Source organism: Helicoverpa zea, chromosome 7, assembly GCF_022581195.2.
Source record: "Helicoverpa zea isolate HzStark_Cry1AcR chromosome 7, ilHelZeax1.1, whole genome shotgun sequence".
NCBI lineage: Eukaryota > Metazoa > Arthropoda > Insecta > Lepidoptera > Noctuidae > Helicoverpa > Helicoverpa zea.
In genome coordinates, this window is record NC_061458.1 from 2,932,816 (window position 1) to 2,959,282 (window position 26,467).

The 26,467-nt window shown below is 35.4% G+C and overlaps 1 protein-coding gene across 2 annotated transcripts in view; it reads right to left on the minus strand.

Annotated features, from left to right (window-relative positions):
* LOC124631753 (tyrosine kinase receptor Cad96Ca) overlaps positions 1-26,467 on the minus strand; it is a 127,944-nt gene that overhangs the window by 20,575 nt on the left and 80,902 nt on the right. For both annotated transcript variants that reach the window (XM_047166333.1, XM_047166332.1), the window contains exons 3-6: positions 17,314-17,543; positions 10,966-11,445; positions 10,268-10,375; positions 8,645-8,786 (exon numbers count right to left, since the gene is read on the minus strand). In XM_047166333.1, the coding sequence (XP_047022289.1) occupies positions 8,645-8,786; positions 10,268-10,375; positions 10,966-11,445; positions 17,314-17,543 (960 nt within the window). The remainder of the gene's footprint in view (positions 1-8,644; positions 8,787-10,267; positions 10,376-10,965; positions 11,446-17,313; positions 17,544-26,467) is intronic.

Sequence of the window (26,467 nt, forward strand, 5' to 3'; positions counted from 1 at the left end):
CCCTTGGATTCATAATCAGAACTACAGCCTGTTTTCGATCATTAAAGCCTATTAAGATATTATACTGCTCATACGTACGCAGTCACTTGGAGTATGCGTCCCAGGTTTGGAACCCACAATATGCAATATATAAGACACGCATTGAAGGGGTTCAGCGTAAATTTCTAAGATATTTAGATTACAAGGCACAGCAATGGTCGGATGATTATGTTCATCGTTGTAAGAGGTACCACTTTTTACCCCTGGAAAAAAGGCGTGAAATCAATGACGTATGTTTATTGATAAATATCCCGAATGGAGCGGTCGACTGTCCTGAACTACTAGGAAAAGTACAACTGCGTACCAATCACATTGGTTTCCGACAGCGACCGCTGCTTCACGTACCTTTTGCTTCCACGAAGTATAGACGTAACGCGTTCTTCTCACGTAGTGCACGTAGTTTTAATTCACTACCCCGGGATCTCGACATAGACCTTTTTTGCACAAAGTCTAACGTAGTAAGGCGACGTTTGGCAAAACTGTTCTTTTGCGAATGATTTTAAATAAAATTCTAAATAATGTAACTGGCTAGCAATTGTAATCAAACTGAAGGTATCTAGGGTATAAAGACTGTAACATTATGTTAAATTGTTAATATGTTAAATTATGTTATAAAGACTGTAACATATTGTTGTAAATATCGATAGATTGAAATTATCTGTGGAGGCTTGTTGTTGGCAATTTAGTTATATAATATGTTACTTATAATATTGTGATTAGTCCGTAAGCCTTCTCTAAAAATAAATAAATAAATAAAATAAATAAATAAATAAATAAATAGAACCTATAATACGACACACAATAAAGTTACCAAACAATTGAAATGACCAAAATTTAGCAAATTAAACCAAATAATAAAATACCCGCATCCCAACGTTTTACTGTTACGGGAATCAGTGAAAGCTGGCAAAGCCGAAATGTTATCTGATTTGTAAAGCCAAAAACAAATAAACATTGTTTTAACAATACAATAGATATTATCAACAAACGAACAATAAATAATTCTGGGTAATTTATCCTGAATTAAAACCTCATGATTGTTTTCTAGGTAAATTGTAAGGATTCTGCAATTTAAACAATAACTTGAGCAATTTTAAATGTCAAACTACATGTTTCTCTCTGTTTCAACCGCATCTCTGGGAACTCCTTCCTTAACCAGATAAAATGACTTGGTCCAAGGTTCTTTGTTCATATCCTTTCTCTACATTATCTAAAGTAAGATATCTAATCTAATGAAGATATGTTTTGTTTGTTTGTAACCTTAAGGGTCAAACAGTTAACCGGATTAGAAAAAATATTTCACTGTTGCACTAGTATTTTCTTTCAGTGTGGGAAGCTTCGTTATCCCGCTTATTAAACATAGCTATGTTTAATCCTGGTACAGCAGTAGTTTGCAAGTGTAATTGCTGAAAAACAGCTACAGTAATATGAAGAGAACGGACCTAAAAAAAGAGACTATGAACCTTGAGTTTGTTTCGGCGTTTCTTCTCAGGGATCAGTCAGTATAGGAAATGCCGACCCCAGCGTTCTTAAACTGACATGTAAAAGTGATGTAATGTCCAACTTGCAAAGTAAACGATTTCATTTCATTTCATTTCGAGATGAGATGAAAATACTGTTAACATTTGGTAGCCAAACCAAACTCGACATTTCAGAAAAAAGGTAACAACTCTTTTGCGGCTTCCGTGTAAAAAGCCTAACGAGACTAATTTTCTCTCTAAGCCCTGTGATTTTTCTTTCACGAATAAATCTGTATATTGTATTTGCTTAGATAACGAACTAAACAACGCATTTTTACTGTGGTTTTCAGTTAAAATAAGAGCAAACAGGAACCAGTCTACTGCTGTATATTTACAGGCGCATAAAAAACAATAATGTCGGGACAATAATAATAATAATGTCGGGACACCTTTTCACACATCGATGATCGTTTTTTTTTATTTTTTCATTCCCTGTAGGGGGAATCTTTGTTCAGCTGCAGCAAATAGATAGAAAAATCAATATCCTTACTAATGTAAATACCTATGTATGTGCATAAATGCGTAAGTACCTCTATCTGTCTTGTTGTCTGTCGCCAGAACGCCAGAACTACTGAATCGATTTAATTGTTTGGTACACAGATAGTCTGGTCTAAGAAAGGACGTAAGGCTATCTTTTACCCCTGTTACGACAAGTGGTTCTCACAGGACGTGGGCTAGTTAGGTTCAATGATTCTCTTGTGTTTGAAAATCGCTTATTCTATTAAACAATCTTCGTTCCGTAAATAAAACTAATTTATTCTAAGGTTTCTGCCTATACTTTTGAAGCGTAAATAAGTTTCATAAGTTTTGTCATCCTAGTATTAACTTACATTCACTATCCCTATATCCGATAAACTACAAACCTCTTGCACTAAAAAAACTCTCCGCTAAAAATAGCCCAAAATCCATTTCCCATGTGCATTATTCATTAAAAACATGAGGCTCACCGTCAGCCACGAACGTGACTCAGCATTTTTTTATTTATGGTATGTTTCCTAGCTTTTGTCCCCGACTTCTGCGGCATGGAATAGTCACTTTAGCATTTGTGCATTTGTACATTTAGCATTGTAAATCTTAGTTAGATCTGCTTGTATTCATAAAAAATATTTAAAACAAGATGTTATATTATTAAAATTAATCAGAATATTGTTGTTAAACATGATTCAGATTCTTATATTTCTGTTTACCTGTACGTTTTATAAAAAAAAACTGTAGGACAGAAATATATTTAATCTTCAACTTTATGTTAATTTGTATTGGAATTGTTTAGCTGTTTTAATGTGACAAACAAACATTCTACCGTATTTAAATTATCAGAAAGGCTTCAATGTTTACTTTTTTTGAGACATTTCACACATTTTTACTTGAGATCCGCATTCTAGTCGACGTGCTTAGGTTAAGTAATCTATGAAAAAGTTTGAGTCACGCATTCCGGGTCATGTTTCATTTGTTTTATTTATAGACTGTTGACGGTTTTTGTTGACCGAGGGTAGAATTTTAGTGGCGCTGTGGGAAGGGAAAAAGGTGTAAATAACTCCGTGGTTTATAAAAAATTGGTACATAATGTAATGATTGAAGCGTGGTGAGATTATCAGTAAAATCTAAAAACTATTTTGCCAATTTTTTCTTCGTATTGATGTATTTAAATCACATTTTTAAGTATTTCATATAAAAAAATTAAATCTTAACATTTAGTTTGAATAAACCTGATATTATACTCCTCTTAAAGCTTTATAGGTAGTTCGTTTTTCTCTAAGACAATGACTTCAAAAGAAAATAAGCGCAAAACCACCCGCTTTGAATAATGTATTTGTTTTAAAATCGTGCCTTCGAAACTTGGTAAACTTTTAAGTTCAGGCGTTTTCCCACTAAAGTCGGTTCTAAATCCACAGTGACACAGATAATTGACGTTTCCATTATTTATTCCGTTAAAAATTAAGGTAATAACAAAATAAGGTAATATAATGGTGATAGTTAGTTTGTTTACGTAATAGATATTGCTATTTGAATGCAGCAAAGATAAATACATTGACGAATTAAATGAAACAAATAGAAATGAGAAGCAGCGTAAAAAACTTTTTCATCCCACCATCTCGGAAAGAGTAGTTTTACCCTTTGATATCTGAGCGCAAAAGCCGTTTTTATCCTCTAGAGCGGCAAAGTGATTTGAATTTAGAACATCGTGTGCAATGCTCCATTTGTGACAATCTTGATAATAGACCGGGCGCTAGAGGTAAGTGAGTATGCAAAATGTGAGTACTAAATTTCGCCAATGGATTTAGGTGAGGAAAAGGTCAAAGAATAATAATGTGGATCTTGCCGGTCAATTTTTTGGTCCATTTTTTTTTACCCCCTCTTCTCTTATTAATAAAGGGAATGTATTTAGTGCATGATATAAAATCGCTTTAATGATTATTTTCGTAATAATTTATAGTATTTTCTCGTGTTATAAGTGAAGATGGATTCTTAAATAATAAAAAAAAACAACAATTACAGTATTTTTTTATTTTTATTCATAAAAGAATGAAAGTTATATATGAAAACCAGCTAATTAAAGCATAAATGTAGTTAAAGTAGGTAAAAAATTAATAATTTTTATTTTCACATTTGTTATTGATGCATTTACATAATGAAATACAAAACAATTCCGATTTTTTGCAATTACAAGACATTGTGCGACAATTTGAAGTACATTTACATGGTGGAATTAATGACTCGTGGACGTAAGTCACCGTTGAGCTTTTCGTAACCAAATGAACAATAATCAATGGGTGGTAATTGTGTTTATTGTGTAAAAAGAATGTGTTGGTAACCGGTCTTTAATTTCATCTATTAGTTTGTCAAATGCATCGATAAGTATTTCTTTAGGTATTTGATTTGAAGGTCGACCAGCTGGCAATTCAGAACTTCTCGGTAATCTTAAATAATCAAGGTAACAATGTTTGTGATATCTCACTCCGATAGCAAATAAATCTTCATTGATTCTTGATGACGAACGAGATTTTGGAGTCAGCTCCTCCACGTTTGCTTTGGAAGTTGAAGCAGACACTTCTTTCTCTTCTTTTTTATGCAACGCAATTTCTCGACGCCTTATTTTCTCCTCACTTATATAAGTGGCTAAACAGTCTTGATGCCATGAAAATTCTTATTTTGTGGAGTCTGGATCATATAGTTTTGAAAACTTCTCACTAATGCTGTCCTTTCTCCTATTTGCTGCTTCTTTGATATGAAGAAACGTACTTGGCCTTGGGTTCTTCACTAAATCACTTGAATTATCGCAGAATAAGCAAAATTGTTCGTTAGGTTTTTTCTTTTCAAATTAACCACTTCTAACGACATTTTTTACGTTTTTCAATACACTTTGAACAGACACTAAGAATTTACCAAAATATTATTATTTAATATGATATATAAAAAAACGACTTAAAAATGCAACGTCTGTACGTCAATTAGGGCATGCAATACCGGTTAACCGGTTTCGTTTTTACCGGTAAATAGCCCATTTTTGCGAGTTTAAAATTACCGGTAAAAATAATATGAAACCGGTAATTTACCGGTTTTTACGTTTTTTTTGATAAAATATAGCAATTGTTCATTTAACGTCAAATCTTTGTTATGTAGCCTGAATATAATGTTGCATACATTACGTATTGTAAGAGTGTTAAAGTTGCTGTTTTTTAGGAAAGTAAACTTGTGTGTCGTTAACTATCTCTAGGTTAGATACAAATCTTCTTTCTCATCTTAATTTATAAAATCTAAACAAATTGTATTCATCCAGTTATTCTGTTTTTCCTGATAGCTGTCAGCTCATACTAGGTACAAATGTAGCTAATGCTTATTTTACCTACTCTATGACCTTACTGAGCAAGGGCTTTTACTTCACCACCATGCGGATAGCTCTGAGGACACGGTGGAGTACACAGTCCAGGTGTGCACTGCCTGGGAAGGGTACCGCCGTGTTGTCGTCGAGGCAATAGGCAGCGGCGACTTTCCGCGTCCTTCCCTGGTTCAAGCCATGGTCCGGAGCTAGAGGGAATGGGAAGCCGTCGCCTGCTTCTGCGAAGCAGTCATGCTCGAGAAGGAGACGGCGGAGCGACTGCGAGTAGCACCTCTCATCCCAGCCGCTGTAGTGGACCAGGAAGACACCACGGGCGCTAAGGGTCGAGAGACGACTCCCGGCCACCGTAGGCGTCGGTCTGTGGGCGGTGAGTTCGGGTGGCTCATCGTTCCACCGTCTGCATAGACAACAGACCCGTGTCAGCGGCGCGCGTTGTTCCACGGGCTCCTCAGGGAGATGTCAGCAAACCTAGTGGGGCCCAGCAGGGCCAAGGTCTGCCGGGGCCGCGGGATTGTTCGAAAGAGTTACCGCGACCCTGGTCCATAAAACGTCTACTAAAAAACCATGGGTTTTAGACAGAAAGAGTCAGAGAAAGAGAGTGATTTACCATAAAAAAGGGCTTTCACTTCAATGAAAAATATATTTTTTTACGGTAATTCTTAGCGTTTATCCCGTCTTGTGACGGGGTCCGCTTTCCGTATCTTCTTTCTTCCACTTCGCTCTATCCTCCTGAATAGACATCTTCCTCTTCGAGTTCGCAGATTTTCATAACATTCATTACGACACTCAACCACCACGGTTTCGGCCTGCCTTTGCGCCTTTGACCGGGTATATTGAGATTGAGTATTACATACACACTGCCGATGTCCTCAGGTGTCACTCCATTTTACATGTCTGTACCATCGCAGCCGTTTCTCTTGCATTTTGTAGGCGACATCGCGTACGGATGGTACTGACATGTTTTTTTTTGTTACGGCCCACGTCACAAAAAACGTTTACCACCTTATACTTTGCATATTTATTTAGTTTTTGCTTTAAGACTACCCAATCTTATTGTTACAATAACACATTTTTAAAAAATTACAAAAATTACCGTTTTACCGGTTTACCGGTAAAAATATTTTTATTACCGAATTTTTACCGGTAATTTTTGTTTTACCGAAATTGCATGCCCTAACGTCAATAGATGTAGAAACACACTAAACAAGTGAGCGCGCTATGCTTACTGTATGGGCGGAGAGGGGATGCGAAGGGACCGAGAAGGGACCATAACACCTGGCGGCAAGATGTGTTTTGTCATTATTTAGGGTCTCAGGTATAAGAATCCGGTCACAGTTCCCGTCACTTGGATTTTGCATACTCAACTACCTCTAGCGCCTGGACTATAAGACTTTCAAACAAATACATATTAAACAAATAAAATACAGCTTAAAATAATTATTCAATTAATTAAGTAATTTTTATTATTGTTTTTACATAGATTTTTAACCTCGTTTCATTTTTAAACTGAGTTTTCAAATATATGAACATAATTAGGTACTTATTTTTAATTTGATACTCATATGTGCGCGCCATTTTGTTTTTTTTGAGTTTAGAAATTTCCTCGATGAGGTGGGATGAAAAGTTACGTGTTGCACTCGAGTGCAAAGATTATTCACCTTGTGCTCTTTTGATTCCCTCGCTATCGCTCAGGATTCTAATTATTGAAACACTAGCTACGCTCGTGTTTCAATTTTAGAATCCTTCGCTTGCTCGGTCATCAAAATTGAGCACGCGGTTAAAAAGCAACTTTGCACTCTTGTATAACAAATAACTATTGTTGTTTGTTTGTACCCTTGCCTTCAAAACTACTGAACCAATTTAAAAAATATATTTCACAGTTGGAAGGCTACACTCTTCCCGAGTAAGATAGGCTGTATTTTATCACGGTATTGGCAGTAAGTAGTTGGCAGTAAGAAAGTCGTGGTGGCCTAGTGGGCAAAGAACCAACCTCTCAAGTATGAGGGTGCGGGTTCGATCCCAGGTCAGGCAAGTACCAATGCAACTTTTCTAAGTTTGTATGTACTTTCTAAGTATATCTTAGACACCAATGACTGTGTTTCGGATGGCACGTTAAACTGTAGGTCCCGGCTGTCATTGAACATCCTTGGCAGTCATTACGGGTAGTCAGAAGCCAGTAAGTCTGACACCAGTCTAACCAAGGGGTATCGGGTTACCCGGGTAACTGGGTTGAGGAGGTCAGATAGGCAGACGCTTCTTGTAAAGCACTGGTACTCAGCTGAATCCGGTTAGACTGGAAGCCGACCCCAACATAGTTGGGAAAAAGGCTCGGAGGATGGATGATGGCAGTAAGTAGTTCTCGGGACGTGAGTGAAACCGCGGGAAAACTGCTAGTGTAATTAATATTGCTATTCGAATGCAAACCAGTTGAAAGTTAAACATTGTCAAATAAAATTAAAACAAATAGATCTAAATACTGAGAAGCAGGCTGAATTACACATTTAATTATGTGTAATAAATTACAAAGTAAGTTAATGTTTGATTACTGAAAGTATCATACTTATATGTTCAGTAAATAATTAATTTAATCAACGATCATTTTGTGGTTTGGTTACTTTCACGTAACTCTCGAGGGTGACAAAATAAACTACAGCGGATTATATTGGCCTTACTACAAAAACTTTAACCACTGTTTTCCACTTGTCTAAAAAAAATGTGGCTCCAAAATGAACCTTATGTCAACGTCATAATTTGACATTTTTTTAGACAAGTCTTAAACTGACGTTAAAAAGTTTTTGTGGTAAGACGGTATTTGTTTAATTTGTTGTAGGTACGTTTTAATTAAAACCGCTGAAAGTTGCACAAGAAGTTCAGTGTACCTTTTCATGGTTGATTAAATTGTTGAAATATAAATATACTTTGTAAAAAGATTTTTAAACACCACAAATCATAGGTTGCTTTTACTTACAAGCAATGAATCGTTTCTATGCACTCGCATAGAATTAAAAATGCCACGAAGATTCCTTCTAAATTGATTAAAATATCTAACAACAATATTGTTATATTAATGTTCAAAATTGATCGATGTTAAACTCATAATTCTCTATCTTAAACATTTATATGCCGGTGTCAAATTGTTGTTCTTTGTGTCATTGAAACTGAAATAACTAGTAATAATCATATAACCTATAATTCTTTATACCTAATGTTTTTTTTATAGATAGGATAAGTAATAAATATAACATACCAGCAATATCCAAGGCCTGTGCTCTCCACACTTGACCGAAAGCGCCTTCTCCAACGATGTTGAAGATTCTCAGCTTATGTCGCGGGAACTCCCACTTGTCAGGCGGCTGATCTTCTTTAGATATTGATGTCTCTTCTGATAACTGAAAGATGAAAGAATATGTTAAATAGCTGCTCCCCGCAGTTTAAAACGCGCGTGATGGGAAGTGGTTCGCGCTATCGAATAAAATGTAGTCTATGTCCATTCTCAGTCACTATACTATCTGTGTACCAAATGGCATTTAATTTAGTTTAGAAGTTTTGGTGTGAAAACCATACAGAGAGATAATTAATTTTGCATTATAGAAATAGGTAATGAAAACTTTAAATAATGACATTTTTTTATTGCTGCGACAAAATTCACAACGGTTACCTGGCAAAATTGAAAAAATCTCACTGACAGTTTAAAAATTAGCTCGCAACAAAATAAATATTATTTAATGCTTATAATTTGCATGTATGTTGCTTGTACAGACAAACATAATAATATGCAAATTGCAGCCACAAAATAAAACTGAAAAAAGCTATCTTGCAGACGTTGTGTTTCTGACGACAGTTAATTTCAAAAAGTTAGGTACTATTTATGCGTCTGCTGCAATTTGTATAAAAATCTGGTTAAAAGAACTTAGCGATTAGTTACTTATTTGACTAAGAAAATATTTAAGTATCTATCATGAACTGTTCGTAAAGTAACATTTGTCTTTAAACATATCAGAGTAAATACCTTTGATCACCAATGATCTTATGATAGGGAAATATTAAAACTAAGTATCAAAATATTTATCCGCATCGCTGTCAGCTGGGATCGTGCCCAAAAGGCTGGCTGCATTGCCAGAGTAAATACTTATTTTAAATCACATCGAAGTTGAAATACGTGCAATTTTGAACTGAAATAAAATCGATGTCGCCTTCCGAAACACGGAGAAAAGACATGACAATATGGTCACCCATCCACGGACCGACTGCGCTAAGCGTTGCTTAACCCTATGACCGATCGACTGTATGACAGTTATATAGACACGAGCTCCTTATTCAAATAACGCAACTAAAATGCTTTAGGCAAGAAAATACAATATTGGCAAACATACATATGTATATTATAATATAGCCTTTGAACAAAAATACGTTTTCTTTATAAAGTTTGATCTATATGCGAAGGTTAGATTTTAACATCTGTATCAGAAAGCAAGTCATCTTGTACAAATAGTAATAATATTCATAGAATGAAAGTATTATTTCAGAAAACATATGTAGCATAACAATCACTCATGAATTGGTGTGCAATATTGTGCTAGTGTTACAAATAAATATCAAATAGCTCATAGATTTGTAGGTTATAAAATATCGCTTAATTTCTTGTTCCTACTCTTAGCATAAAAAAAGCATACCCAGGTAGAAGCAAAAGTCATCCTTTTCAATTCAGGATTCCTATTTAAAGGAAAAAACATTTTCGATATTTTAGTATTGAAGAGCTAGAAAAGACTTATGGAGGTAGTTTGTAGCCAGAGATAGACTGTTATATAATTGCCTGAATGCAGACAAAATCGTGGAAGACATTTTAAAATTGGTTATGAACTCGACTGACCTGCAAATGACTATTATCCCAAGATTCGTATCGGTTTGAGTACGCTCGCGGATGGTCCCACATATTGAGTGACGCGTCTTGTAGGACTATTCCACTTGAGTCTTTACTCTGCAACAATCATCATCATTAGAATCATGATTCATTATGAACAGAAAGATGAAGATAATGAGATCAGTAGAGAACTAAATGATAGTGTGAATGAACGAGTTGATGCAAATAATGATCAAATCGGTAAAAAAACTGTGAATATTTGGAAGAATGAAGTAAAATATCGAAAGATATAAGCGATGATCTTGAATGGGTACATTTTATATAAATAGAAAAGTAATTATGAAAATTCATAATGCAAATTGACTCAGACCAAATATTTAGCAAAAATATTATTCGAAAATCGAGCAGTTGATAATATTTTAATATCAAGCAAACTGTTTATCAAATTGAATGAAATATTGCTTATTGAACGTTGAATTTTATTCAGCGTACTCAAATTATGGATGGGCAATTTGAAATTATATCCATGCAGCGGTTATTTTAACCTTTGAATTCATTTAATTAAAATAATGTGAGTATTTAATTGCATCAAATTAATAACGCATCGGTTGCGACGTAATTATATCCCACCCAAGCTTTGGTGTTGATTCAATTGTCACTTTATCGTGCTTTTTATTACCTACAGTTATAATTTGGTCATTGCTTACCATATCGTCTTTCTTGCTATCCTTCTTCGTAGCATTATTCTTCTTGCATACAAACAGGATCACAACTGCAACTATGACCACAAGTCCCCCGATAGCAACCAGGGGAATCACAGTTAGAGGCATTTCATTAGTCGTAGGATTCTTATTAGGAGCTTCTGTGCTAGTAGTACCAACATCATAATGTACTATACTTTCTCCTCCCGGGGTATCATCAGGAGGATTCGGGGGACTTAGAGTAGTGAGTGTAGTGGTTGTTTCAGGTACTGTTACATAAATGTTGGTTGCTTTGGTTGTGCTTTGAGTTGTCCTCGTGAACTTTGGTTGTAAAGGTATGTTGTGGTAGGCGGGGAAGGGTAGTGTTGGTGGGTGGGGTAACTTGGGGCGTTGCCCCGATTTGTCGGAGACTGTGGCGTAGACTTCTGTCTTCTGTGGTATGGAGCCGTCGTATGCTGTCACCCAGAGCGAGTAGGATCGGTTCTCCTGGAACATTAAAAAGGTTTCATTAATAACGTGTATTTTTAGTCGTAAACTGAATTAGATCTCGTGAATGCTCATGGATCTTTTTAGATACATTTACACGATGGGAATAGACGTTCAATGTTTCTAAGTTCATTAATAAGTTTCCAAGAACACAGCTAACAAATAGTGAACGAGAGTGAAACAAAAATATGAAGAGTAATAGTAGTTTCATGAACACTAGTCTTTACTCCAACAGACGTTTTACTCTCAGCATAAAACGTGTTGAAGTAAATTTTGCACAGCTGCTTTTATTTAATTTACATAAAGTAGTGAAAAGCAGGAGGTGCAGTTTCACAGCAAATTATTACAAAGTTTATGAACATGTTTATAACTTCTGAGCAAGTATAGAGTAAAACTTTATGCATGAAGAATGTTTCATCTACGAACGAGATGTTTGATATTCTATGGTAATATTAAGAAGAACTTACATTACATATCATAATTTAGCAAAAAATTGGGTATATCTCTGTTGATACTACAAAAGGATAATTTTTCCATTTCATAATCAGGCAGCGGATACGAATTCCACGAAAATCCAAATAGGTGTAACAAAGAATTTTGTAATTCTAGACTCCCGAGAAATTATAATTATCTAGAAACGGGCGATAATTCCAGACTCACAAAAAATTACATATGGTTACCTAGAAACGGGCGAGATAGACTAAATAAAGACTAAAATCTAAAATCTGCTAATAAGTATAATAATTATAATTTACTCTATAACGTTTATCCGAGCAACAAAATTACAAATGTTTGAATCCCTCAAGCTAAAGACGATAATATTCCATTAACTATTCATTTACACTTGAAATAGAAACTTAACAGCCAATTATTAATGATTGATTGGAATACTTGATTAAGTTTGCAGTTTTAATTACAAAAGAAATTCAATACTTGGCAAGACAAATTGTTTTTACGCACTTAATTATTTCGTTAATTAATAACTGTTTTAATGAGAGTGCATACTACAAACTAAACAGTCGACCGACAGTTGACCCGATGGTTGTCAATTTTTGGGGTTCCGTACCCAAAGGGTAAAACGGGACCCTTTTGTTTTCGCTCCTCTGTCCGTTCGTCCGTCTATCACCAGGCTGTATCTCATAAACCGTGATAGTAAGAGAGCTGAAATTTTCACAGATGAAATGTATTTCTGTTGCCGCTATAACAACAAATACTGAAAACTAGAATTAAATACATATTTTGGGGGCTCCCATACAAAAAACCTGATGTTTTTGTCCGTTTTATATAAATAATGGTACGGAACCCTTCGTGCGCGAGTCCGACTCGCACTTGGTCGGTTTTTTGTTTTTATTCCAATCAAAGTTTTCAGTCGGTCAGAAACCTGATCTTTGTAATGTGCATACTACCTTTAATTTTCTCACTAATAATAATAATGAGCCCAAACAAACTATCGGCCGACTAAAAGTTTGCAGTGTGCTTAAAGTCTTTAAGTAATTGTGAGTGAAGATGTTGATAAGCACGCAAGAAGAAATATTACTGGAGCTAATTTAATACAAGTTCAGATATTAATCTATAAATATGACGCGCCCTATTAAGTAGTTGTTGGTTAATTAATAATTACGAAGAGGTTTCACAAAGTCCCAGGATCAGTTTAGTCGATAAATTGTGAAAATACAGAATCGATTCCAGTTATTTTTAATAATGTGAAAATTTTCTGTAAGCTGTATATTTAGCTATTATAAACTTATATATATGTGCCTGAGAAGGTTTTTTTTAATACCTTTCCCCGGCATTGTCACACACATCCCGTGGTAACTACTCCGCGCATCCAGTGAATGAGCTAGTAATTTCCTTTATGAATATTTAACTTAAATATATTTTCAAATCAGTCCAACACTTTCTAAGGTTAGCTCGTTCAAATAATTCAACAACTCTACAGTTTTACAATCATATGTATACCTATAGATTTAAGATTTTTCATATAAGAATTTTAAACACGTAAGCATTACATGCAACTGTTTAAAACATAGAGATAAGGATTTTTGCAACAATTACTTTTTGTCAAAGGTTTTGTTTATACTATGCATATTAGTTCAGGACCAATGTTGTTTATTTCATTTTATCTTTTCATAATATTTTTGCCAATAAAATATACTTTAGTGGCTTGCATATTTTTAGATAATTACATTTTATATGGATAGGTTAACTTTATCAGTTTATACCAGCGCTTTGAACCCACACATATTCAATGTGAAAATATTTGTAGTGTAATTTTGATAAATGAGATTAAAATACAACTCTCTTATTTACTGTTACTAGGTGTTCTCGCAGTTTCACCCTCAGAACCACTTCCTGCAATTTTATAAATAGTCTGTATCCTTTCTCAGGCCCTAGTTCGGTTCTGTAATTTTGTCGTAAAAGCCCGAAAGACAGACAAACAGAATTACTACTGGTAAAAATTAGTTTTCAAAAAATTTGAACATTTACTAAACTATGTAAAAAGTTGCAGCAAAGTTCCCACAGCATCAATATTAATTGATCTGACCTCAAGTCGAGGTACTCATAAACCGCCACTTTAACTATTAAAATAACGACCCGTCAAAAATTGTTAACTACTCCATGGTTAAGCTTTTCGTTTTGGTAGAGGTTTTTTTTTTGCTTTGGTTTGTTTGAATAATAGGTATTTAATATTTTAATTGTTTTTAAGGATGGAACCTACTTGAGAGTAAAACTTACTTATGCTATCAATTATTAAGCAACATATAAATGTTATTTAAGAATGGAAAAATAATAAAATGAGTGATGTAACTTGATATATCTGTCACGTTTTCGGGACTACTACAGAGTCTGAAACTTTTGGAAGGCGAACGTGGGGTCGAAGCCAACGCGCTGAAGCTCTTTTGAGATATCTTTGACGAAAGTAATGGTGACACATAAGCGAGGATTATTTCTGTGTACTGTGTTACTTTCGAAACTAAAGGTAATATTCTTCTTTATTGCTCAATGGTTATTAATACTCAATATTAATTTATGTGATGAATGATGAACAAAATGTCATGTAAAGCAGTTTTTTATACGATAAGATCAAAAACTTATAAACCTGCGCTATAATATTATAAATATTTTCAAACGCAATTTAATTTCGTATCTCAAGATATTTGTCAATTTCAATCATTTGTCCACTTCATATTGATTAATGACAAATAAAATTGATTTGTGTAAGCACATTTTTTAGACCATCCGAAATCTTTAAAGAGTGTTTTTGCAATCAGTCTTGAATTGATTGAAAAATTAATGATTTGTCTCGTGTCATGGCCACGAGATTAGATAAATAACTCTTTATTGTATGCATTCTATGAACATAAACGTTAGATTTAAGAACTATTAACTTTACATGCATTGTAAGAGCTGTTAAGATTCAGATTCTTCTTAAATCTAGATTTTGAAAAAAAAAATCTGTTTCTCTTAATATTGTTTTATAAGTTACGACGACGATATAGAATGTTGGCTCAAAAGTTTTTTAAAACACTCCTTCATATAAAAAAGATTTAGTCTAACATGAAAATATACGAAAAGAATCTAACAATACTTCATACTTAGGTACTTTAGCTTAGCGAAAAGTACACATTGTTACTTTCTAGATGAAAAAGGACATACCTAATATTTGTGGTACATATTTTACTGTCCCACATTGGTACCGGGTGTCGGAATTGTACCAATTTCTGTTGCCAACATCCGACAGGTGAGAATAATGGTACCTACTAAAGTTTTATTGGACGAAATCCTCTTAAATTCAGTTCAGATAATACGATAAGACTTCTTCCAACTTCGATTTTGGTGGAGATAAATGCCGAGAGAATTAAAAAGGAACTCTTATATTTTTTTAAATTAATTGTTATAAAAATCGGTATCTTTATGATTTTACAGCATTATTTGTTTGGAGGGCTATTCAAGTATCCAATTTTCAAAACTATTGTTGTCCTTAGTACTTTTTAGAGTCCTTAGTATTTTTTAATATTTTTATAAAGCTTCTGTCCACTGTTAGAGTTACTATTGTAAAAAATAATCTGAATCCAAGAACACTCGTAGATAATAAAGTTAGAAAAATACTGGGTAAGCTAATATACAAAAAAATACGAAACCAAAATAATTCCAAAACGTCACTACTTTACAAAGGGGTCAAAGATCGAAATCCGATTAGACTCGAACAAGCGTCTCGATTAAATAGTATCGATAAAATTTATGACATATAACGATACAAATCTAATTATGTTCTACCGTTTTAGTCTTCGAAAAACTTAAAGTAATTAACACCTTATTTCATCTTTCTAATTTCCTCTTACAGTACAATTTAATAACGATTGTATCTTCAATCGACACTGTCGGTAGTTTTCTTTATCGACATATCTCAACACGTCACTACTACATAAGTTTGGTTTTATCGACCGCCTTTTGTTTTATTTTGGGGAAAGATTATGGGGAACAAAATGGGATAGTTTTTTCTTCTATTTCTTAGCTAACAAAATACGCTTTGTTGCCAAAATCTCATAGAAAAATGACGGTTTTCCCAGAATAACATTATGTTTCCTTGTTTTTTTCCTGTTTTTATTAAATAGATGTCAATTTGGGTTCTCCATTTTTTTGACAACGTCGATAAAAAAAAAACAATTCGCATTCGCATTATATAAGTATATTATGATCATCTCGTAACAATTCCGCATACTGGGAAAGAGAAACTGGGTATGGAATATGGATTTCAATAATATAGCTATTTGTAAAAAGATCTTATTATAGGGAAATATTAAAACTAAGTATCAAAATATTCATCCGCATCGCTGTCAGCTGGGATCGTGCCCAAAAGGCTGGCTGCATTGCCACGCTGGATGGCAATGCATATCCTTTGACCGAAGTATAGGCCAGCCCTTTGGTCACGAGTGGACTCCACTAATCGCTTACTAATTTCTCGAAAGAGTCTGTGGGCACTTGGGCCCCATGGTCCCAGGGTTTCAACCCCAAACGGCTATAGTTATTTGTAGATTTCATTTCTAGAAATAGAATTTTGATATGAGCTCCATAAGAGCAATGACTAATTCATATGTCTAGTAAGCCAATTAAAAGATAGGCAGGTTATTGAAATCCACCTTAACAAGCATTTACAAGACCTAGAATTTAGACCTTTTACACATTATTAAAAATGTTTACAGCCTTTTTATTATCGTCCCACTGCTGGGAACAGGCCTCCTCTCACACGGAGATGGATTGATCGTTAATCATCACGTTTGCTCAATGCGGGTTGCTGATTTCAGACTATGCAGTCCTGCAGTGTGATTCTATAAGACTTCACTCTAATCTTCGCATCTGAATCCGCCGTGAGTTTCGTGATTAGCATTCTCAATCTACACTAGCGTTACTCTTGCGAGCGTGTTTGCGAGTTGAACTAAATTAAACTCGAGATTTTGACAGATAAAGTGTGAGACGACCTTTAGAACGTTTTGAACCGAATGCGAAGTGAGAGTGAATAGCGAAGTGAAATGCGAAGTGAAATACGAGTTGTTATCTGAATTTTATAGAATCGACGTACAGGTTTCCTCGAGATGTTTTCCTTTACCTTTTATCATTATTTCTTACTAGCTGGTGCCCGCGACTTCGTCTGCGCAGGTTTAGTATTTCGAACAATATGTTTACAAATTGTAGCCTATGTGTTATTCTGATGTATAAGCTATATTATTGTAAAGTTTCATTAAAATCCATTCAGTAGTTTTTGCGTGAAAGAGTAACAAACATCCATACATCCATACATACAAACTTTCGCGTTTATAATATTAGTAGGATTAAACATAAAAAATAAATGAAAAACCACCACTATACCTTATCAACAAGAGTATCATTCACGGTCACTACGCCCGAATGGGGGTCTATCTTGAACGGCGCCGGTGGTCCTGTAGTCTCCAAGCCATAGGTCACAGTGCCACCACCACTGCCTTCACGGTACACCCTGGTCACGAAGTAGCCGATAGGATCCGTTGGCGTCACGTACCAGTTCCTGTCGACATGCATGATGGCGGGCAGGTTGAAGCCCGGTGGGCCTTGTGATGATACTGGAACAAAGGAGAAAGAAGGTTAGTATTGTGTTTAGGTAGCTGCTTTTCTGGCATTGCTGAGAAGAATCAACCAAAATTGTAACATAATCAGATTAACAAAGTACCTAATTAGTCGTTTCAAATACACCTGTTTAATAATATTTTAATAGGAGTTAGGTTCAGCTCTTAAAACTTTAAAACCACAGTATGTAATATAATTCCCCTGCCCTTATCGTAAATTATTTAGGGTCAGCTCAGAATATCTTCTTATTCCATTCCAATGAATGATTATAAATAGGTTAATATTATTTAAGGTAAGTCGAATCGTACCGGGAATGCTTATAATCCCGAAACTAAACCTACATAGTAAAGATTATATCAAAATATGGTCTAAATTATCTATCAAAAATAGCCTTAGCCTGATTAATTGAGATTTTTCGTTCTGGATCAAGCACTCCTGTTGTAAATAAATCTCTCACAAAATAAGGAAAATATTATCGTGAAAACTACAAATCACTATTGATTGTGACTGACAAGTTATTACAAGATAGCAGTAAGTAATTTATTTTCATTTTATACACAGCAAGGCTCACAAATAATGCTGTCAATTTATTAATTAAATTCATTAATCGTGTGACATCTCAGCCTAATAGCGAATCAATCACAGCACTCAGGTTGTAATGAGATTAATCTTACTCAGAGTGACTGCCTCGTTGATGTAGTGGTCGCAAGCGCGGCTGCTATGCTCGAGGTCTCGGGTTCGATTCCCGGGTCGGGCCGAAATCGCTTTGTAGGTTTTCTTAAGCTTTCACAAAGCAGCCCGTAGTCTGGAAGTTGGTGATTGATTCACCCGTGCATCGGAGAGCACGTAAATGTCGGTCCTGCGCCTGATCTCTTTCCGGTCGTGTCGGATTGCCGTCCCATCGGGTTATGAGAGTAAAGGAATAGGGAGTGCACCTGTGTCTGCGCAAATGCTCGTGCACTATAATATGTCCTGCGCAGCTGGCTGATCTCCTTAAGGGAGAACAGCCGCCGTGGCCGAAATCGGCCGTGGACGCCATAATCTTACTCAGGAAGATTGTATTAGCCTTATTATAATAGTTACAGTATCCTTCCTATCTTATACTTGTAAATTAATATGCAAGGATATTTATTATATTCATTGCATTCAGAACTCGCTTATGCTAGTTAATAATTTTCTAAATTGAGATTAGTTCTAGAAAAAACTCGGAAAAATATCAACTTATCATTTTAAAAATAATTTTATTCCTACACATATTATAAATGCGAAAGTAACTGTCTGTCTGTCTGTTACGTTTTCACGTCTAAACCACTGAACTGATTTTAATAAAATTTGGTACAGAGATAGAGTTGACCTTAAGAAATAACATAGGATAGTTTTTATCCCGGACTTTTGAATAATTCCGTTGAACACGCGATACAACCGAAATCTACGCGTGCGAAGCCGCCGGCGGAAGCTAGTATAATAAATAATGTTACTTGTCTATGAATCCCCGAAGATGCAATTTGAAAATATTTACATAACATAGCATGCAGATTTAAAACCAGAGGCATGCAAAGTCGATATATATTTTTTCCCAGTGCAAGAAGTTGTTCCCTCGGGGCAACGAGAAGGCAAAATGCCATTTCCAGTATGGCACCAATCCAAATCTCTTGATGCAAGTACTATGTAAGTATTACTGGTAGAACCAACTTTACTACTGCCGACGACGTTTTGAGAGTTTACTACTATTTAAAGTTAAACTTTCATGGACCATTAACGAATGGGTATTAATGGTTGAAATTATGGACGTAACTTGTAGTTAATTTGTTTGAAATAGAGACAGCCTTTTAGGTGGGTACCTATGGTAAGCATGAAGAGAAACTAAAAGTCTACCTGTGACAAAATCTCCTTGTGTAAAAATGCTGTAATGTAAAATGTTGTAATACAAAAACGCAATACATATGTTTGTTCCAACAAACTCACTGGCACGAGTACATATCATATTTTCGAAAACAGGATAGTACATAAAATGCGGTTTCGCCTTCTTGTTCATATACGTTTTAATGCCGAAAAAATGTACAGTGAATTCGCCGTACGAAGATACGGTGGTCAATACTGTCTAGTTCATTATAAAAAAACATGCAATGAACAAAAGTCCTTATCGCCTATTAGTAAATACTAAACCAACTTGTATCAAATGCCGAATGTAAATTAAACTAGCACATGATACCGATATAAATCTTCTTAAACGTAATGCCAACTAGCATTGGTTGTAAATCAATAGTATTAGCTTTTCTATTGCTTGTACTTATTGATTTATTGTAGCTGTCTATAGGATCCACGGTGCATTGGCTGACACACTGCTGTATGTTTTTGTTATACAAGGTGTTGATTTGCATTTGTGCCATAGTTCAGGAGGAGGACATACAATACATAAATAATCGAATGGAAATACAGTAGATGGGAAATAACTAATATGCACTGCTTTTTTGTCATTGTAATGTCGTAGTATTTCAGAAGTAATCCAATTTTATGAATGAAATTTATGAGTGAACATTGCGTATGCTTTGTGTTTGCGTTTGTGTGAGGGCGCAGCACGATTTTAAGGCCAGTAACATACGCGCCAATTTTAAATAAGGCTAGATAACATTTACGGAATTCGGAAAAAAAATTAAAGAAAAAAAATTACGTACCAATTTTTTATTGATTTGTGTCGAGAATCATTAGCATAATTACCTCCTTGAATATGGCACGGATGCAAATCAACAGCTTGTAGTTACGATGTCTTTATATGGTCGTTTGGTAGTATTGTAATGTTATTTTTTAACATAGGTCCTGATTTAGGTATAATACCAAAACCCATATTGGGCAATTCTGAAATTATAGCGAACTTACACTTCACAGGAGCATATGATTCAAAATAGGAAAGGGAGAAAATAAAATTACAGAGACTAGTCATTCTCTTAAGGTTTTATGAGTGATATATTATAGAAATGATTTTTATAAACTATATGATTTTATACTCAATCAAAAAGGATAACTTTTCAATCAACTTAATACACAAATAAAAGCCAGTTTTCAATAAGCCCCAGTTCGAAACTGCATCATAAATTCATAAAACCAATATCTGTGGTTATCAAAACAAATGAAGCGCAGTAGCATCCTGCGGTAATGAAAATTCTATCGATTCAGATCACAGAGGAAGGAAAGATGAGCGGAGATACCATAAGGCAGGTAGGTCAGGCACCTTCTCCTAGATACGTTCTCCTAGACTTACGGCGAGCGTGACCAAAACGACCAGTTAAAAGAAGTGAACTAATGAGGCGTTCAGATTATTTGAGACATATGTCGAAGATTTTTGGTTTTACAACAAATGGGCGGGGTCTAAAAAAGCGATTTTCACGTCCCCCGAACACCCGCATTTATTCTAAGGAGATCTTTCCTTATGACATCTCCGCTAGTCACTTTATTCTCCTTGGTTTGGGTAGAAAGTGATCATCAAGTAAGAATAGCTTGGTAGATAGAACTGTTTATAAGCGGAAGGTTAATTACCTGTCTCATATCACTTATTTCTTACTTCCTTATTATTATAATAATTGTTATCTAGAAGAGGACATTACTCTCTGTGATCATTCATTTGTTTGTTATTAATATACCTATTCTTAGAGGGCCACTGTTTGATTTTCTTTTTTTTCCTGAGACAAAACAAATGAACATAAGCATAAAGAACCATGTTTATAGGTCCTAAAGACAAAAGAAAATCATGATATTTATAAAAGACGTCGTTTTGTCCTCGTATTTATTACCTTTCCAAGAAATATGTCTGAAGTAGCAATAGCTGCCTAACTATTTCATAAAATTCTCGCATCATGTTCTTTTTAAATCAGAATACTTGACAAAATTTTCCAAAATAATTTTCTATTGCTGCCAATATATAGCCATCAAGCTTACCTTGCTTTTTATATCAAATAAAAATCTATACATATAATAAATCTGTAGAAAAGTAATTTTTGTACATTGAAGAAATTGACAAAAAAAATAGCCAGCATTTTAAAGGATAACTAACACAACCCATTTCCATCATTTCCATCATTTTTGTCTGTTTGTCTGTTTATCTGTTTGTCTGTTTGTCTGTTTATCTGTTTGTTTGTTCGTGATTCACGTGAAATCTACGAATTAAATGCAGACAATGCTTATATACAAAAATTCTACGTAACTTGGGGTATTACTTAGTTTTTGTTTCATCGAAATCGATTCACTCTATCAAAAGATATGATTAATTTTGTGAATTCAAGATGTAAAATATTACGACACGCAATCTATTTGTCAAAACTGTACATTTGAATGTTGTACTTATATTAGTTGATCGGCCTATTATTAATCTTTACACAGAAAATCACACCTTTATAAGTAACTTCGGAAGAAAAAAAAATATGAAAATTTTGTTTAGCCAAGGTTAAAGTAGCTCCATCTGTGGTAAATAAAATACATCATCAATTTGTCAAAGGAGCGAGGTGGTAAATGACAATATTACCATACATTCTTTATAGAGGATTATTATTTCAACAGATGGAGTTGTGTATTTTCCGTAATTCACCATATTTTAACACGAAGTGTAATTTTTCGATAGACATTTCAATAGTGTTTGTCAGTTTGCCGTGCCACATCAAAATCCAACTATAATTATTACCTTGATGAAAGGAAAATTAATAGTTCTCGGCCAAATTTAAAACGGTGCCATCTAAATTATTTTTTGAACATTATGTCAAAAATGATGACTTTAGTGGAACAATTAATTATCATTTAAAGTTACAGATGGAGTTCATATCAGGATTTTTTCATAAACATAGTTTAGCTTATCTTCCACTAATGTGGTGGCCTTAAAACAAATTACTTTGAGTGAGTAGTATTAAGTAGACCTTAATTATTTTTTCTGATGCAAAATACTACACTATACTATACTAACTTAATCCTAGAAGAAATGAGGATCTATCTCTCGCAAGCGCTGCTAAGCGTGAGGTAGATAATGTAGGATTCTGTAGCTTTAAAAACAAGCCCAGATACAAAGTGCAGAAAAGAAATGGGAGCTCTCTCTATTTAATACCATACACACGTAAAATGCTTTATGCGTCTGAAAACGTACAAATTACGCGCCGCATACCAGAGACATGCTTACTTTCAACTTCTGATCGCAAATACACTGTTCACGATTACGAACAGTCTCAGTAAGACCCGAGCCAAGTCTAAAAAAACACCTTTTATATAAAACTACGTTTGATGTCATTTAATCACAAAGACAGAATTGTTCTCTGTTGCAAATCCTATCCACCTATATCCTATCCTAATCCAGAATGCATTGCAGGTGTGCATTGCACAAAAACCAATGGTATCCTATTCGAGAAGTCAAAAGAGTTGACCTGCCAACGTCAGCTTCTGCGCTAAGCAAGTGTTCTTAATAGTACCATCAGAATTACATTCATCGTTGAATGAGGTGAATAAATTTTCAGAAACCACAATAAGAGTAGGAGCCAAAGCGTATGATCGCTTCATAGAGCTCTGATTGGCCCCAGGTGACCAAGTCAGGTCTGATTTGTTCGTTCATCAGATCTTTGAAAGTGTTTCGATGGATACTTACTGTCGTCCTGTTTACGTGTGACACAAAATATGGGATATAAACGTCCTCCGCAAGAGCGAAATTTTCCCGGTGTGCGGTAGTGACGCACAGTATACAACACTTATGTTTCTTTTGATTTGCTGGCTCCACCAAGAAATGACAAATTGCGAGCGTACATTTTGAAAATCTTGGCAAAACTGCAGGTTTCAAGTACGAACACATGAAGTGGACTCTCGCAGATACGTACATTTTGCCTATTCGTGAACTAATGCAAACATTTCGGTGGAGTCCCGGCTTAGGCCTCCCCCACATTAGGCGTGCGCGATCCTCGGGCGTGTGAGTAGCGCGGGCGCCGCGCGTGCGTCGCGAGCGCGTTGCGTGAGCGTCGCGTTTTGCTGCCCTGCGGCATTTGCAGCGCGCTCGCGGCGCGCACGCGCCGCTCTCCTTGACGTTTAACTACTAAGGCGTTTAGCGGGCCGCGGGGATAGCGGGCGAAGAGGTAAGAACGCAACTCGAGCGCCGCGTGCTCGCCGCGAGCGCGTCGCTTGCACTCTTCACACATGCCGCAGGGCAGCAAAACGCGACGTTCACGCAGCGCGCTCGCGACGCCCGCGCTACTCACACGCCCGAGGATCGCGCACGCCTAATGTGGGGTCAGCCTTACCATAGTGAGTAAGTGAAACTATCCTACCCTATGCGCCTGCTGATGATGATGACTCATTTTATCATCCATCCAGCTATTCCCCAACTATGTTAATGTTGGCTTCCAGTCACCGAATCTGTTTGAGTACCAATATTTTGCTTGGAGCGACTACCTATCTACAATCCAGTCAACTACACAAGACGATATCCTTGGTAAGACTGACAGACTTTCTGGCTTCTGATTAGTCGCAGCAGCTGCAGAAAATGTACAAATGACAGCTTTGTCAGACTCAAAGCATGTAGACATAGATTATAGCTGTTTCCTGTGAAAATTACTTACGCACCATACGTAATAATTTTCCAAATTGGCTGAATAACGTCACAAACTTTACTTCTTTTGTTTAGATAAATGGTCACATCCACAACACAACCTTGATCATTGAATCTATGCGACTGCTAAGTGCTAATCCTAATTATACTGTCACGTGAAAGAATGCACCTACGGGATAAGTAGTATTTTGACGATTCTACATATATTGCCCACGCAGACGAAGTTGCGGGCAACAGCTAGTATTAAATAAAATTAAGCACTTTGAATTTCTTTCTTAGAATTTTACGGTTATGACAAAATATAACGAATTTTCTTTTTACCATTACTGAGTAAATAAAATAAGGGTAAAGGTACTTTTTTTTTTTAACGACGTCAAAAATCATCAAATGACCCCTTCCGCTGTGGGTTAGCAGCGGTGAGGGAGTGTCAGACTCTTACTGACTAAAAACCGTCGTGTTCCGTCATAGGCCTTTTGTGTACCAGGGCCGCGGTATCTCTTTCGAACAACCCGCAGCAGGGTAAAGGTACTTACGTTTTAATTTCAATATATGGCAACATTTCATATAGGAGACCGTCTGCCAACCAAACGTAGTCTGCGTATCATTATAATATGAACATCAATGTATACTTGGTGCACAACTATTTTATGTAAGCAGAGGGTTATTTTTCTAAAAATGTATACTTAAAAGAGCACTTTCACACTAGCGGATTCTCCGCTCAGATTAGCCGGCGTGACAACGCTTGTTTTGTACGGACGGCAGGTCTTATGGCTGACGACTGACTAAAAACAATTGACAACCACCGGTACAAATAGTGACTTCTAAAACTACGCAACGGTTTTTTTTTTGCTGGGCGATATACCTATGTATGTATGTTGCGAATACGCGCAACATAGCCCGTTTGTACCGAACAGTGTCCCTTGGAAAAACCGAGCAGAAAAGTCACCGGTGTGAAAGTGCTATAACTGTATATCGCTCTACGGTTGAGTACGTCCCTCAATTGTTTTCAGGAATGTTTCAGTAAAGAGTACTAGAGTCTATTTTTATCCTTTTGCAGCCAAAGGTTTAGACCGCAGACAGTTGCGATCAGTTTCCACATGAGTTCACCTGTCTGATTGAAAAGCGATCAAGTCCCACGTACGCGGTAAATATTTTTGTTTAAAATTAGATAGTTCAGTGTTTGTCTTCTATCAAGTAGTAGAAAGTACCTACTGATTTGTATTCATTTATTTATTACTTATATTTTTTATTTATTATTTATATTCCAGGTAATAAACAACAATTATTGTAAGCTTTCACATAACATTAAATTAGATCCATTTCAGACGCATCCCGTGGTAACTGGTATCGTGGTATTTCATGCACCCGAATAAAAAAATTATCAAGTAACTATACACATAACACTAAATCATTTTCAGCCCAGTGTTTCCAGAAATTAAAGGAATATCTTCAGGTTTATAATATTAATAGTACAGAATTAGATAACATAATATAAATAGCATTAAATACCTACATTTCCTTACTTACTTGGAACAAGTTGAGTTAACCAAAGCTCACGACTACTATAATCGTTAAAAGCAAGTTCTACCACAAATCCTGTCTTTCAAAGAAGCAACGCAAGAGACTTGCTCTTTGATATCTTAAGAATAAGCAAACGGAATATCTTTTACTGAGAATCAAGCGTTTTACTTAGAAGCGTATGCCTTTTTATAGATTTAAAATGGTCAGATGACCATCTCTTTTCGACTATACTTCATCATCTGCCTAGCCTTTTCCTATTTATGTATGTATGGGGACACCTTCCAGACTACAGGATGCAGCAGTGTACCACTGTTTTTACAAAGAGTGACTGCCCTATCTGACCACCTCAACCTAGTTACTCGGGCAACCCAATACCCCTTAGTGAGCCTGCTTGTTAGAATTTCTGGCTTCTGACTACTTTTAACGACTGCCTAATATGTTCAAATGATAGGTACTTACATCGAACCAATACAGTCTAATCATTATATTCTATTCTTTTAATTTTAAATGTGGCAAAAGTCATCTGCAGTACAGAGTCCATGTAATTTAAACTTACAAATAGTTATTTACTTAATGTTTTCAGTCTCCAAAGTTTGTTCTCTTATTTCTCTGAAAAAGAGTTCTTGGTATTTCTTATTTACTGTAGGAAATTAAATTTGTAGAGACAGTCACTTGTTTATTTTTAGGTCTCTCATCTTTTCTAATTTTCCAATATTATTAAGAGCCAAAGTTTGAAAGTAATAGATGAAAATAATCGAAGTGCTGAAAGAAATAGAAAATATTTCGACAGTTCTGCTTATTTTCGTTGAGCCTTTAATATTCCCGAAGTGT